General features: G+C 37.4%; 1 protein-coding gene across 4 annotated transcripts in view; it reads left to right on the top strand.

Moving 5' to 3' along the window:
- Nucleotides 1-13,055, top strand: part of SREK1 (splicing regulatory glutamic acid and lysine rich protein 1) — a 35,021-nt gene that overhangs the window by 14,634 nt on the left and 7,332 nt on the right. For all 4 annotated transcript variants that reach the window (XM_033009180.2, XM_042804496.1, XM_042804494.1 and 1 more), the window contains 6 exons: nucleotides 821-985; nucleotides 1,965-2,143; nucleotides 2,749-2,879; nucleotides 4,376-4,490; nucleotides 5,660-5,779; nucleotides 8,065-8,586. In XM_033009180.2, coding sequence (XP_032865071.1) covers nucleotides 821-985; nucleotides 1,965-2,143; nucleotides 2,749-2,879; nucleotides 4,376-4,490; nucleotides 5,660-5,779; nucleotides 8,065-8,586 — 1,232 coding nt within the window. The remainder of the gene's footprint in view (nucleotides 1-820; nucleotides 986-1,964; nucleotides 2,144-2,748; nucleotides 2,880-4,375; nucleotides 4,491-5,659; nucleotides 5,780-8,064; nucleotides 8,587-13,055) is intronic.

The raw sequence follows: 13,055 nt of genomic DNA on the forward strand, positions 1-13,055 counted from the left end.
AAAATATATTAGTTTTCTCTTTTATTACATTAAAAAAAAAATTCCTGGTGGCTTGCTAAGAATTTATTACACTTGTTAGAAAATTTGTTTGCTGGAAAGGCAGTTGCTTTTTGGGTGGAGAAAATAATATTCAAACCAGGAACTCAGCAGACCACTTAAATTATTTTTAAGTGACTTTTTTTTATAACATTTCCCAGGAGAGATTTCAGTTCTCCGTTCCAAAAATAAGAGCTGCATTGTCCTCATTCTTTAGGAAGTAACTGTGTTTGTAGAGTAAGAACTTAGACTTAATATCCTTCACATTTCAACTGTAATTAATCTTGCCTTATATGATGCGTTTGTTTAAAAGATACCTTACCTGTCCCTTTGATGGACTGGTATTTGTTACAGAACAAATTGGCCCTGGGCACTGACAATTCCCTCCTTCACTTGCTGGGCAAAGGCTCAACAGTTCCTCATCTATTCCTAATGCTGCTTATGGTAAAATAATATTAGCAGTGTCTGAAGACATCTTAATTTAATTGACTCTAAGCATTAGAAATTTAAGCCTGTGTTTTCTGATTGATATACTGCATCCCTGGCCAGACCTCTTTGATAAGATGTTAACTGATAGCTCACAATAAATTCTTAACTATACAATGTTATTTATGGGTAGATTTTTATTCTTTTTTAAAAAGTGCTCAACTGGGACCTTAAAGTCTAAAGTATTGCCTATATTCATTAGATTTATTTTTACAGACATGTACAAGGAAGGCATGTATTAAAACATGAAATATCTCTCACCAGTACTTGGTTTCAAAGCATATTCTGTGTTTTCTAGCTTGGTGTTTCACTTGGAACTTTGGGGGCTATACCAGCAGCAGCATTGGACCCTAACATTACGGCACTGGGAGACATACCACAACCACCAATTATGGGGAATGTGGATCCATCCAAAATTGATGAAATCAGGAGAACAGTCTATGTTGGAAATTTGAATTCCCAGGTAGCTTTTTTTCTGTATAATGGAAATACAAACGGAAGGTGTAGAAATGTAATTATTAATTCTAATCTTACATGTTAAAGAGTTCTTGTTAGTTGATACCAATAGGAATTTAAACAAAAAAAAAGATATTTTTGGTTACTAGTGATATTTCAGATTTCAAATGCTCCTGTACCAATCAGATCAGACCAGACTCTGGAATTCATTCTGGCAGGGTACCAGAAAAATCACACTGTAGCTGAATTTAAGAATCATACTTAAGGTTGCGCATGTTGATCAAATGTCCAGATGGGTTGTGTTAGCTGAGCCATGCCTCAGAAGTTGTGAAGTGATGGTGCAGTTGCTTAAGTACAGTGAGATGGAGTGATGTGTCCTAATGGGAGCTGCAAAATTAGCATAAATACCATTGAGTTTCAGTAACAGGAAAGTTAAGTCTGTCAGAAACTTAGTTTTTCAGCAGTTGATTGAATTAATTGAAAAATTATTTGCTTTTGACCGATGTCAATATAAGTGTGTTGTTTTGGGTTTTTTTTTACTGCCAAAGTAGCTAGTATAGTGTAAAAGTACTATTGATCATGATAAAATAAAACAAGGTGGAAACCAGTAGAAAAACAGATAGGTTTTTTTTTTTAATTGATCAAAATTCACAGTCACTAGCTTGTACAGAGGTGCATAAGGAAATTCTTCATCAGTTACTTCAGATGAGTTGCATGAAAAGTGAAAAATCCTGTGCAAATGGTTTTTGAATCTAAGTGTAGGATTTCAGGGCTTGTGGCTGCACTATTTTAAATTGTAGTATATCCTTTAGATTAATGGAAATAAAAATACCTGTCTTAAAGTGTAGCATTACCAAATTCATGTCACCTCTGTAAGAATGGTAAGATACCTTTCCAAAATCTATAGCTCTTAGATTACCTGTTATATTGGATAAGTGGTTTTCATTATATATTTCACTTCAGCTGAGCTCTTCAACTCTTTCTAGACTACAACAGCAGATCAGCTGCTTGAATTCTTTAAGCAAGTTGGAGAAGTCAAATTTGTGCGAATGGCAGGTGATGAGACTCAACCAACAAGATTTGCTTTTGTGGAATTTGCAGACCAAAATTCTGTACCTCGAGCTCTTGCCTTTAATGGAGTTATGTTTGGAGACAGGCCACTGAAGTAAGAAATTAATTATCCGTATGACTATTGAATGAGAGGTTTCTTTTTATCCTGATATATTTATGACTGATGTGCAGGAGACTGCTGTGATTAATATTTTTTCAACTTAAAGACCTATTCTTAGTGAACTGGAACATTTTTACAAACTCCAATTTCAAAGTTGGGCATAACTTTCTCTGAGAAGAATATGGGTGGCATTGAGTAAAATATATTTAATCTTGATGTAGTGGAAATTACTTATAATAATGAAAGAGTCTTCAAAGTCCTTGGTACTAATTAAGCTTTTTATATATGTATGCAATTAGTAGACCTTAACATAGAGATTTTATCTGAAGGTGAGAAACAGATTCCAAGTCTTCTACTAGAAAATATTTTAACATGGAAATATTTTGCTGCATTTATTTAAAAGTGGTAAGATTTGGAAGAAATAGAAGACATATCAGATGCAAATAGAACACATGAATGTTAGGACAAATCTGTAGTTTTTCTGAACTTTGAAGTTTTTGGTCGTACATGGAAGTTGAGGTGTTTTCCTTTGTTAGTTGTTTTTCATTTTCCCTTTTCAAGTGTTTCTGAGGAAAAGGTTTTATTTTTCACTAATCTAGAATAAATCACTCCAATAATGCAATAGTGAAACCTCCTGAAATGACACCACAAGCTGCTGCCAAGGAACTGGAAGAAGTGATGAAGAGAGTAAGGGAAGCCCAGTCTTTCATATCTGCTGCTATTGAGCCAGGTAGGTATATTATGTTCATTACCTAGCATTACCTAGTTCTGTGTCTACCTTTGCACACACTTTTGAGAGTATTTGCAAGCACAAGAAAAGGGTACTCAAAGGCGAACAACATGTGGGGGAAAAATAGAGAAAATAAAATTTGTGTTCAAGAAGCAAAGTAGTGGAATGAAGCTGATTTTATTTCATCATGTCTTTTTTTCAGATACATGCTCACTGAATGTTTTCAAAAATACAAAGTTAATACTAAATTATTACTTAATGTTGGTGCTTTTTAAGTTCAGAGTACTTAAAACTTTTAAAAGAAAATGCTTTATATTTTGCTTTGTTCTCTAACACCCACTAATGCCATAGTTTCATGATCAGAGGGAGCTAGCATGGTTCTGAAAGTAGTAATATTATACTTCCCTTATCCTCAGCATGTTAATTTTGTCCCTGCACTATGCTCTTTTTCATGCTGGCTCAAGATTCTGTGCATCTTCATAGAAAATGGGATCAGAGAATTAATCTGGGATAAAACTTTGCATGTTGTAAAGGGCTTTTTTTCATCCAGATTGGTTCCCTGATGCCTGCTAACACTGCGGTGCCAGGTCAAGGAGGAAGGTTTTGGTGGGTTGAAAGGTTAGACAGACATTTCAGTGCTGATATATGCTGACTTAAACTGACTGCAAAACCCTACCACTAAAAAAATTCTCAATTTGTTAAACTTGGAGTTGAGATCCTTCTTTCTCTTTTCACCAGTGAGTATTTGTCATTCTCACTGACAAAACCAGACATTGTATTACTTAGGTTAGATAGTGTGGAGTCCCAAGTGTTACTTTAGGGGGGTGGGTGAGTATTTTCTGGGGTTTTTTTAGGGTTGAAAGAAAAATAGCTCTAACATTTCCTCAGTGTTAAGCAGCAGAATAACAGTCTTCTAGAATCTGAATCAAAGTTTTCTGCGGTCACTGTTAAGGCTTCTGTTGACATCCTGGCCTTTGAATCAAACTTTTCACCCTTGTCTCTCCATCCCTTCCTCCCATAAGACAGTGTTCAAGGAATAAAACTGCAATGTTTGTACAGTGGTTGAAATACCTAAAAGTATAGAAAGTACTAATTATTATTTACATTTTATGCTTGTTTTTAAAATAATGCCCTTTAAATTTACTCTATTCTTCTCAGGTTATTTTTTTTTTTTTTTAAAGTAAATATATTAAATAATAGACCCAGAGGAGAACATGTTGTGATCTTGTGCATTGTGGCAGCAACATAAATCCCATTGCTAATAGAGCTAGCTGTTTATAATTATCTGGTTTATGTGTACTGCTGCAGGATGGCTGCACTCAACGAGTATATGCAATGACTTTCTTGGATGTTTCTGAAGGATATTTGCAAAGAAGGAAGATGTGCAAAGAGTAGGCCCCTTGCACTATATGTGGTACATTCCACTTGTGCCAGATTGTTAACTGGGATCTTTAAATGTTCTGAGCTTACACTGCAAAGTGGTTTTTTCCTCTCAGAGTCTGGAAAGAGCAGTGAAAGAAAAGGCGGTCGATCTCGTTCCCATTCACGTTCAGAGTCCAGGTCTAGCTCAAAATCCCGATCTAGAAGGAAAAGATCACACTCAAAACACAGGTAGGTATGATTTTTATTTTGGACTAAGAGATCATACTGGCTTTTTTGAGTGGTGGTGGTTAGTGAAATTTCTTAGAGTTATAAGACAAATGGCCCTGTAGAGTATTTCTAACTTAAACTGAGCAGATCAGAATAACCAGGAACTTTGCTTCTGAATAGATACTCTTTCCCTCTAAATGTACTCTGTGTGTCTTGAACTGGAGAAGATGGGTGGAGCTGGTATTTTTTTGTACCTTCCTGTTCTTCAGGATTTATTGAGTAATATACATGGCCTTTCTGTCTTTGGTAAGTTAAACTTCATGGTACCTTAAGCTGTCGGGAAAGTATTCAACAATGCAATTTTTGAAACTTAATGTTCAAATTCAGCTTTTTATTTTTGCTTTCTTAAGGAGTGTCATCTTCCAAAAATAGTAAATATTTTGGACAAAAATTATATAGTAATTAAAAGTTGTATTTTCTTCATCAAATCTGTGACTACACTATATATGCTTGTCAGAAGACTGTAATTGGATTTTTATCAGAGTATCTGCACTTTATTTACATTCCTTATTTATCATGTAGTAAATACTCATTCCTTTCCTTGAGAATTCTTATAATTGACATCCATGCTAACAGATCCTTTCAACTGAAAAGGTAACGAGCTAAATGCTGAACCACAGATAGTGGGGGTTTTTGTGTTTTTGTTCGGTGTTTTAAAGTTCATTTAAGTTGTGAGGGTGGAGAACAAACCAAAAGACACTGGTTAAAACCATCTTTCTTCAGTGACCAAGACTGCAATAAGTGATTTGGCCTGAAAAAGAAACAAAATGTAGCTAATTATTTTAACAAACTGCTAGGAATTGTCCATAGTAGATTTCATGCCCTGTAAGTTACTAAGTACATCTACCTTAATATCATATAAATTTGTATTTTTCAGAATGTTCATGGAGATTATTATGAAATGGGTATTACATAAATGGTGCGTTGTTTCAAAGGACAGCAAGTGCACCTGGTGAAGCATAAAGTAGCTCTCTGTTTGCAAAAATGTTGGTAGGCAGTATATTACTGAGGTGTAGCTCTTTAGTTTAATATAATCAGGCAAGATTTATGGTTTTTTTCCTTTGTTGGTTGATCTAATTTTTATGAGGTTTCAATATTAAAGAATTTTTCTTCTGTCATTGCTCATACAGAAGTAGATCTGGCAACAGATCACTCTCAAGACACAAGGACAGACGTAGATCCAGAAGTCCTCTGAAAAAACGATCCAGATCTAGGGAAAGGCGGAAATCAAGAAGCCGCTCTCGTTCTCGGTGAGTTCCGTTCCTTAGAAATTATACTGTACTTATTAGCACACAGTATAGAGTTTTAGATGATAGTAAAGGGTGAAATCTCTAAATGCTGTAGCCTGTCCCTAGGCTCTGTCTGTGGGACAAAAGAGTAGAAAATAGATTTTAATGCTGAGTGTACTGGCTTTGGCTGCGATAGAGTAAATTTTCTTCATAGTAGCTCATATGATGCCTGTGGGGGTTAAATCACTACACCGAGGTACCTAACCTTTGATAGCCTGGTCTACATTTATACCAGCATGCAAGCTGAGTGAAAATAAGTAATTGCCAGACTGACCAAAAGATCAGTGTTCTGTTTAGCCTGTGCAACCCACAAAAAAGCAGATCGTGCTTGTTCGATCTATATCTGTTGATAAGGTTGGATTCAGGCTGAACTTGATCTTTCATTCTGAGAACATGTATAAAGTTTTTGTGCATGAGCTTCTATTTTCACCTTTGGCTATCTCATATTGGCCATGCACTGCTGTGTGCACAAATGCACGTCTGTTATATGGCATATTTACATTACAGGATCTAATACATCTATGTCTAATCTAGTTAAGTCTGATCAACTAATTACTGAACTGTGAAATTTCATCAAGACCATAACATCATTTTTTGAGGGATAAAAGTAGCAAACATTCACAAAACAAAAGTGCCTATGAAAGTAGCTTCATGAGTAGAAGTCCTGATACTTTTCTTTCTGTTCAATCTCTTTAATTCCCCTGATTCATTTAAATGGAGTGTCATGCTTAGGTTGTTCAGTTGCCTCTTGATTTTTTGAGGGAAGAAATTTTGTGGAAAATAGAACTGCACATCTGTGGACCTCAGTGGAAACAGGAATAGGCTAGATAGCTAGCCGGACTTTATTGATGGATTCTTTTGATTCTCTGTGGCTGTTGTCTGGAGCTTCTTGAGATATCTGCTCACTGGAAGGGGCAAGTCCAGTGAATTATCTGTGATAAATTAACTGGAAGGCACTTATTGGGTCATTGCGAGACTCTGCAATTGCAGGGATTGCGTGCTGTTTCATCTTTATGATCGTACATTCCTTCTCTGAGACTTCTGAAGAATTATTTGCCAAAAACTGATGGGAATCAAAGTTGTCAGGTCACAGAGCATACAACAGCCTTCTATTTATTAGCAGTTGAGACGATACAGCTAAACGCTTCTTCCATTGAAGAAAGGTGGGGGCCGTGCTTAGGACGTTTCATGTATGAGGGAGTCTCTTTGAGAATCTTTAAAAATCTCAGAATAGGTACCAGTAGACACAGCAACTTCTCATAGTCTGGTTCTCTTGGACATAAAGGCCTGCTAATGAACTTCTCTTCTTCTTCCTTCTCTTTCTGTCTCTGAATGATTGTTCATTTTCATACGTCCTAAAGGCAGGTCTAGGAGTTATGTGTCTCTGCTAGGAAGGAAAGATAGTCTCACACTTCCAAATAATCCTATACCAAAATATAATCTTTCAGACAAAACTGTGATCTAATCAATTTTTAATTGGCTTGATGACTAGAACTTTAGTTGGAATTTTCCTCACTGTTCTTTTTATGAATATGTATCATTCTTCCTGTCCCAGAGAAGCTGACTTGTTTCTTTATCTTTGTTTCTGTTTTTACTGTATTAATTTTTCAGTAACTTTAAAATTTCTAATGACATTACAGGTGATTTAATTGTCTTGATTGAGGTTTGACATTACATTTGCCTTTTGAGGGAATTTGTTTGGTGAAATTTTATCCCTGATTTTTTATTTCTGTGTATTAATTGTTGTTGGACTTCCAAGCAGTTCCAGGATATCTATGTGAGAGAACACTGTAGAATTAAGTCTTCTGTCAGTCAGCTGTTATTATTCATGTGGGTGTGGCTAATCTGCAGTCCATTTTATGTGGACACACTTTTAATAAATAGTGGATTTACAGATTGTAGAGTTTGTCTCACTCCTGACAAAATGTACAAGAATTATTTATGTATAACATAACTGTGAGGTGAACAGATGTATTCTTTCAGAGGGTAATAGTATCTATCTGAAGATCATGGCTTGATTTGATTTTGGCCTCCCCTTCTCCAATTTGGTTTCCAGATTTTTCCTAGCAATCTAACCTTTCCCTCATGGTGAACAGGGGTGGAAAATTAAAATACTGAATAATTACTGTTTTTCAACAGAGACACATACTTTATCATGGGCAATTAATGTATGCTAAAGAGTTAGTTGTAATTTTAATTGGAAAATTCAAAGGTGAATTAATGGATTTGTGTTTGGATTTTCACAGGGACAAGAAGAGAGACAAAGAAAAGTTCAAGGAAAAAGAAAAGGCCAAAGAAAAGGAGAAAGAGAGAGACAGAGACAAGGAGAAGGACAGAGACCGAGACAAAGACAGGGAAAGAGAGCGAGATAAAGAGAGAAACAGGGAGAAGGACAGAGAGAGAGATAAAGAGCGTAACAAGGATCGCGAGAGAGCCAGAGACAAAGACAGGGATCGAGACAGAGACAAAGACAGGGAAAAGGAGAAAGATAAGGAGAAGGAAAAAGACAGGGAAGAGATAGATCAGAACAAAGAAAAAGAAGATATTGAGAAAGAAGGAGAGAAGGACAGAGAGAAGATTAAGGACAAGGAGGGAGATAAGGACAAAGGAGGGGACAAAGAGAAAGACAGGGACAAAGAAAGGGAGAAAGATGGGGATAAGGAGAAGGAGCGAGAAAAAGAGAGAGATGACAAAAAGAAGAAAGAGAAGAGATCCAGAACACCCCCAAGAAGCTATAGCTCTTCAAGAAGATCTCGTAGCTCCAGCAGGTTTGTTTAGAATTTTTTCATGCTTTTTTTGACTTGTCGGTTCAGTGAAGCACCATCCTAGTTTTTATGTATCAATATCACCATGTCTCTTACTAATTAAATTTGTATTATTTCTGTTTTGTAGATTTTCCTATAAAGTAAAATCTATTACAAAGAGCTCTGTATGATGCATAATAGAACAGTTTCTTGTTGGGCTGCTGGTGCCTGCCTTTCAGGTAACCATATAGTATTGCCCTTGAGGACAGTAAGGAGGTGATTCCTGTGACATTTCTCTGCGTTGGAGCCATCCAAAAATTCTGATAAAGCAACATCACACATAATCTTTGTCCTGATGAAAGTTTGAGTCACTGTTACACGGTTCCTTGGTTACTTACATACTGTACAGTGTTGATCTGTAGCTACTATGAACAGTTGGGTGATAATACTTGCCACTCTTCAGCGGTATGGCTGAAAAGCAGGAAGCAAGCATGTCACTTGGCTGGCTAGCCATTCAGGAAGTAAACGTATCTCAGTTGGACATAAGGGTACCTTGTTTAGCTCGTTGGAGTATGGTACGAGTTAAAAGTAACGTTCCTTAACAATGCTTACTTTAAACAGGAAAACATTCAAGTTAATGTAGCTGTTGTTTTTGCTTCTGAGGGAGGCTGAACTGCAAGGAAGTTTGGATAAATTCAGTACAGCAAAAAGAGGCTGTGAGATTGATCATAAACTCTGTAAGTCGACAAACTCAGGCATATTCTAAAAGCATTGTGGCTAACAAGTTCAGAAGTTTTGGCAGAAAAAGTCCTTTCTGAATACCTCAGGAATTAGAGTCCAGTAATACAACATGTCAAATTTAGATACGAGATTTTTTTCTGTTACCTTGAGAATGAAATGCTTGAGGAATTGCGAAAAGTTCTATGTATTATAATTATTTCACTGGAGAAAAGCAAAATTCCCACAGTCCTCAGAATTCAGGAGCTCATGGTTCATACAAGTCAGAAAAGGCTGTAATGTTTTCTGAACATGCCGTTTGCATTATATGAAATGTCCATGTTGTTTTGGAGGTTTATGGGCAAAATACTGTGTCTTCTTTAAGCATATGCAGCTTCCTGTTTTAATGCTTTTTTAACACTATTTCATGGGTTGAAGACCTACACAGAATAGAGGTGGTTCTGCCAGCTTTGAAAATAGAACATTTTCTGTCTGTAGGCCTCAGAAGTGTTGAATTAGGTAAGTGTAGAAAAAAGATTGAAGTTTTTGACAATGTATAGCTTACATAAAAACCTTGGTGGAAGACCCAGTCCTAATGTCAAATAGCAAGTGTAGTTAGATGGATGTTAGCAAAAATTCATACTTTAGTTTGCAACAATTATGCTCCCCTTTAAGAATCTTGCTATTTAAGAAAACATCATGGAAGACTTGAATGTCATGTACTTTGAGAGTTGGGGTTGCTCAGCCTGGAGAAGAGAAGACTCCAAGGAAACATTATCGCAGCCTTCCAGTCCTTAGAGGGGGCTACAGGAAAGGTAGGGAGGGACTCTTCATCAGGGAGTGTAGGGATGGGACGAGGGGTAACGTTTTTAAACCAAAAAAGAGTAGATTTAGATTAGTGATAAGGAAGAAATTCTTTCCTGTGAGGGTGGTGAGTCCCTGGCACAGGGTGCCCAGAGCAGCTGTGGCTGCCCCCTCCCTGGAAGGGTTCAAGGCCAGGCTGGACAGGGCTGTGAGCAACCTGGTCTGGGGGAAGGTGTCCCTGCCCGTGGCAGGGGGTTGGAGCTAGATGGTCTTTAAGGTCCCTTCCAACCCAAACCGTTCTATGATACCATTTTGGTAAAGAATTGTAGTGAAAATTAGTGCATCTCTTCTAATGGACTCACAATACCAAACCTTACTTTGATATGAAGTTAATTTTTTAATATGGATGTTACTAAACAAGGACAATGTGCTTTTGAAGATGGAGGATGAAAGCAATACACCTTTTCACATAAATTTACAATTCTTTCTTCAGATACAGCATTATCCTTAGAGTATCAATACTGGGGCCAGTGCTGTTGAATATCTTCATCAGTGGTCTAGACAGTGGGACAGAGTGCACCCTCAGCAAGTTCACAGACAGTACAGAACTGAGGGCAGAGGCTGGTACACCAGAGGAGTGTGCTGCCATTCAAAGAAACCTCTACAGACAGGAAAAATGGGCTAACAGGTATCTCATGGAGTTGAACAAAGAGAAAGACCAAGTTCTGCACCTGGGCAGATATAACTCCATTGCACCAATACACCTTAGGAGCTAACTGGCTGGAAGGCTGGCTGGCAGAAAAAGACCTGGGGGTCCTTGCAGCCAAGAAGGCCAGCAGTATGCTGAGCTGCATTAGGCAGAGTGTTGTGAGCAGGTCAAGGAAGGTGATTATTTACTTCTCCTCAGCACTGGTGAGGCCACGTCTGGAATGCTGTGTCCAATTCTGGGCTCCCCATTACAAGAAACACCCAGACATACTGGAGGGAGTCCAGTGAAGGGTCATGAAACTGGTAATGGGCTTCGAGCATCTGTCATACAAGCAGAGACTGAGGGAGCTGGGATTCTTTAGCCTGAAGGCTGAAGGGGCGTTTTACCAATGTATATGAATAACCTGATGGGAGAGTGTGAAGAAGACAGAGGCAGAATTCTCAGTGGGGGTCAGTGACAGGCTAAGAGGCAGTATGCGCATACTGACATATGGGAAATAAAGGCTTTTTTCAAATGTTTAAATTAAGGTTTTTTTCTGAGCAAGCTGGAATGAGTTACCCTGAGAGACTGTGGAATCTTCATTCATGTTGATACTAGAAATCTGGCTGGATGTGGCCATGAATAACCTGCTCTATTTGACTGTTTTAAGGTGGGGGAGGGAGAGTTTGGACTCTGATCTCCAGAGGACTCTTCCAACGTCAGTAATTCTGTTAATCTCTGAAAGGTATTTGTGAATAGCTTGGTCTACAGAGTCCCAGTTAGCTTGCATTTAGGGGCATCTGTTTATTTTGGTGAGTTGACGTTGCCTAGTTGAAATGGTTATAAACCTTTCTGGGTAAGATTATCTAACAAACTGGCATTTCAGCTGCCTGGATTTACAGTGCAGCACTGAGTTGGGACTGCTGATCCTTTACCTGATGAGTATAAAATATTGGACAAATAGTCATCTTTTTGTAGAAGAGGTGAAGGTGGAATAGGATGTGCAGGACCCTTTAAGAACTGGGTGTCAACTGACCTTGCTTTATTGGCAGACAGCATGCAAGCAGTAGAAATCAGATGGTTATTTGTGATTCCTAGCTGAAGGAAGAGTCACGGACCAGAGGAAGAGGAAGATCTGGCTCCTTTTCCAACAGTCATCTATAGGCTAGCAGAGGAGATAGGTACAGGATGTTAGTTCTGCGTATGATTAAGAAACACAGGATCACAACTGAAGTATTCAAACCTCTTTTTTCTTAAATTTTGCTGCATCAGTATTGCTTACAGGTGTTAATCAGGTGCACAAAAATCTTTGTATGGACAAACGTAGTAGAGATGGGACAAATACTGTCAGACACAGTTGTAGTTCTTCAACTTGAAATATGAAAAGCAGAAACTGAAAATTAGATTTCATGAATAAACAGTTTCTAGTTTGAATAAAGTTGGTAAGGCATTTGGTTACTCACAGCTGTGTATGCTGGAAAGCAAAATAAAGTGGGGATGTACTTGGTGTAGCCCAAGTAGGAGCACTGTCAGAATAATATATCAATTTCCAGTATCCTCATTTGAAAAAAGGTGATGGTAAGTGTGAAGAAGTTAAAAATTAGATGCATGTTAACTAGTGAACAGTTGTTCAGTGATTGTGTTATTTTCTCCGTGATTTTGAGGCCACTTTATATTTTTGTTTACCAAAGATCGAATCAAACTTAAGAGCTTGTTGAACAAAATAGTTCAGAAATTTTGTCCTATGCAGCTTCAGGAAGTCACAGTAGATGATACTGTCAGAGTATTAATCCAGATAGTGATTTTAGGCATATCTTAATAGACTCTTTTGTAATTTATCTATTAACTGTTGATTTCTTAGCCTTTCTAAATACTGAAGATATGAGTATTCATACCTAGTGGTATGAATTGCAAAAAACGGTATGCATAAGTAGCTTTTGTGCCATATCTTCAAGTGCCCTCTCAATTAGTCTTTAACTTCCCTGTTTTCCTTTAATTTTTTCTTCCTGTCTGCTTTTCCTGTTCTGTGAAGAGGTGATAGGGAAAAATCATCTTACTTTGACAAGAGATGGGTTCTATGTTTATGTTGAACGAAGCTTTACTGGCTCATATTTTGCTTTAACATGTGCCTCACTATGTTTGTAATCAGTTATTTAATGTTTTGTTCTATTCAAGATCAGACTCCATAATAGCAACTTTAGCAAACTCCATATATCTGTGTAAAACAGCTGTCTTGTAAAATACTGTGAGTACTTTGGTATGTTACAGAATAGTAACATTCTGT

This window comes from Tyto alba, unplaced genomic scaffold (assembly GCF_018691265.1).
Source record: "Tyto alba isolate M040663 unplaced genomic scaffold, T.alba_DEE_v4.0 Super-Scaffold_42, whole genome shotgun sequence".
Taxonomy (NCBI): domain Eukaryota; kingdom Metazoa; phylum Chordata; class Aves; order Strigiformes; family Tytonidae; genus Tyto; species Tyto alba.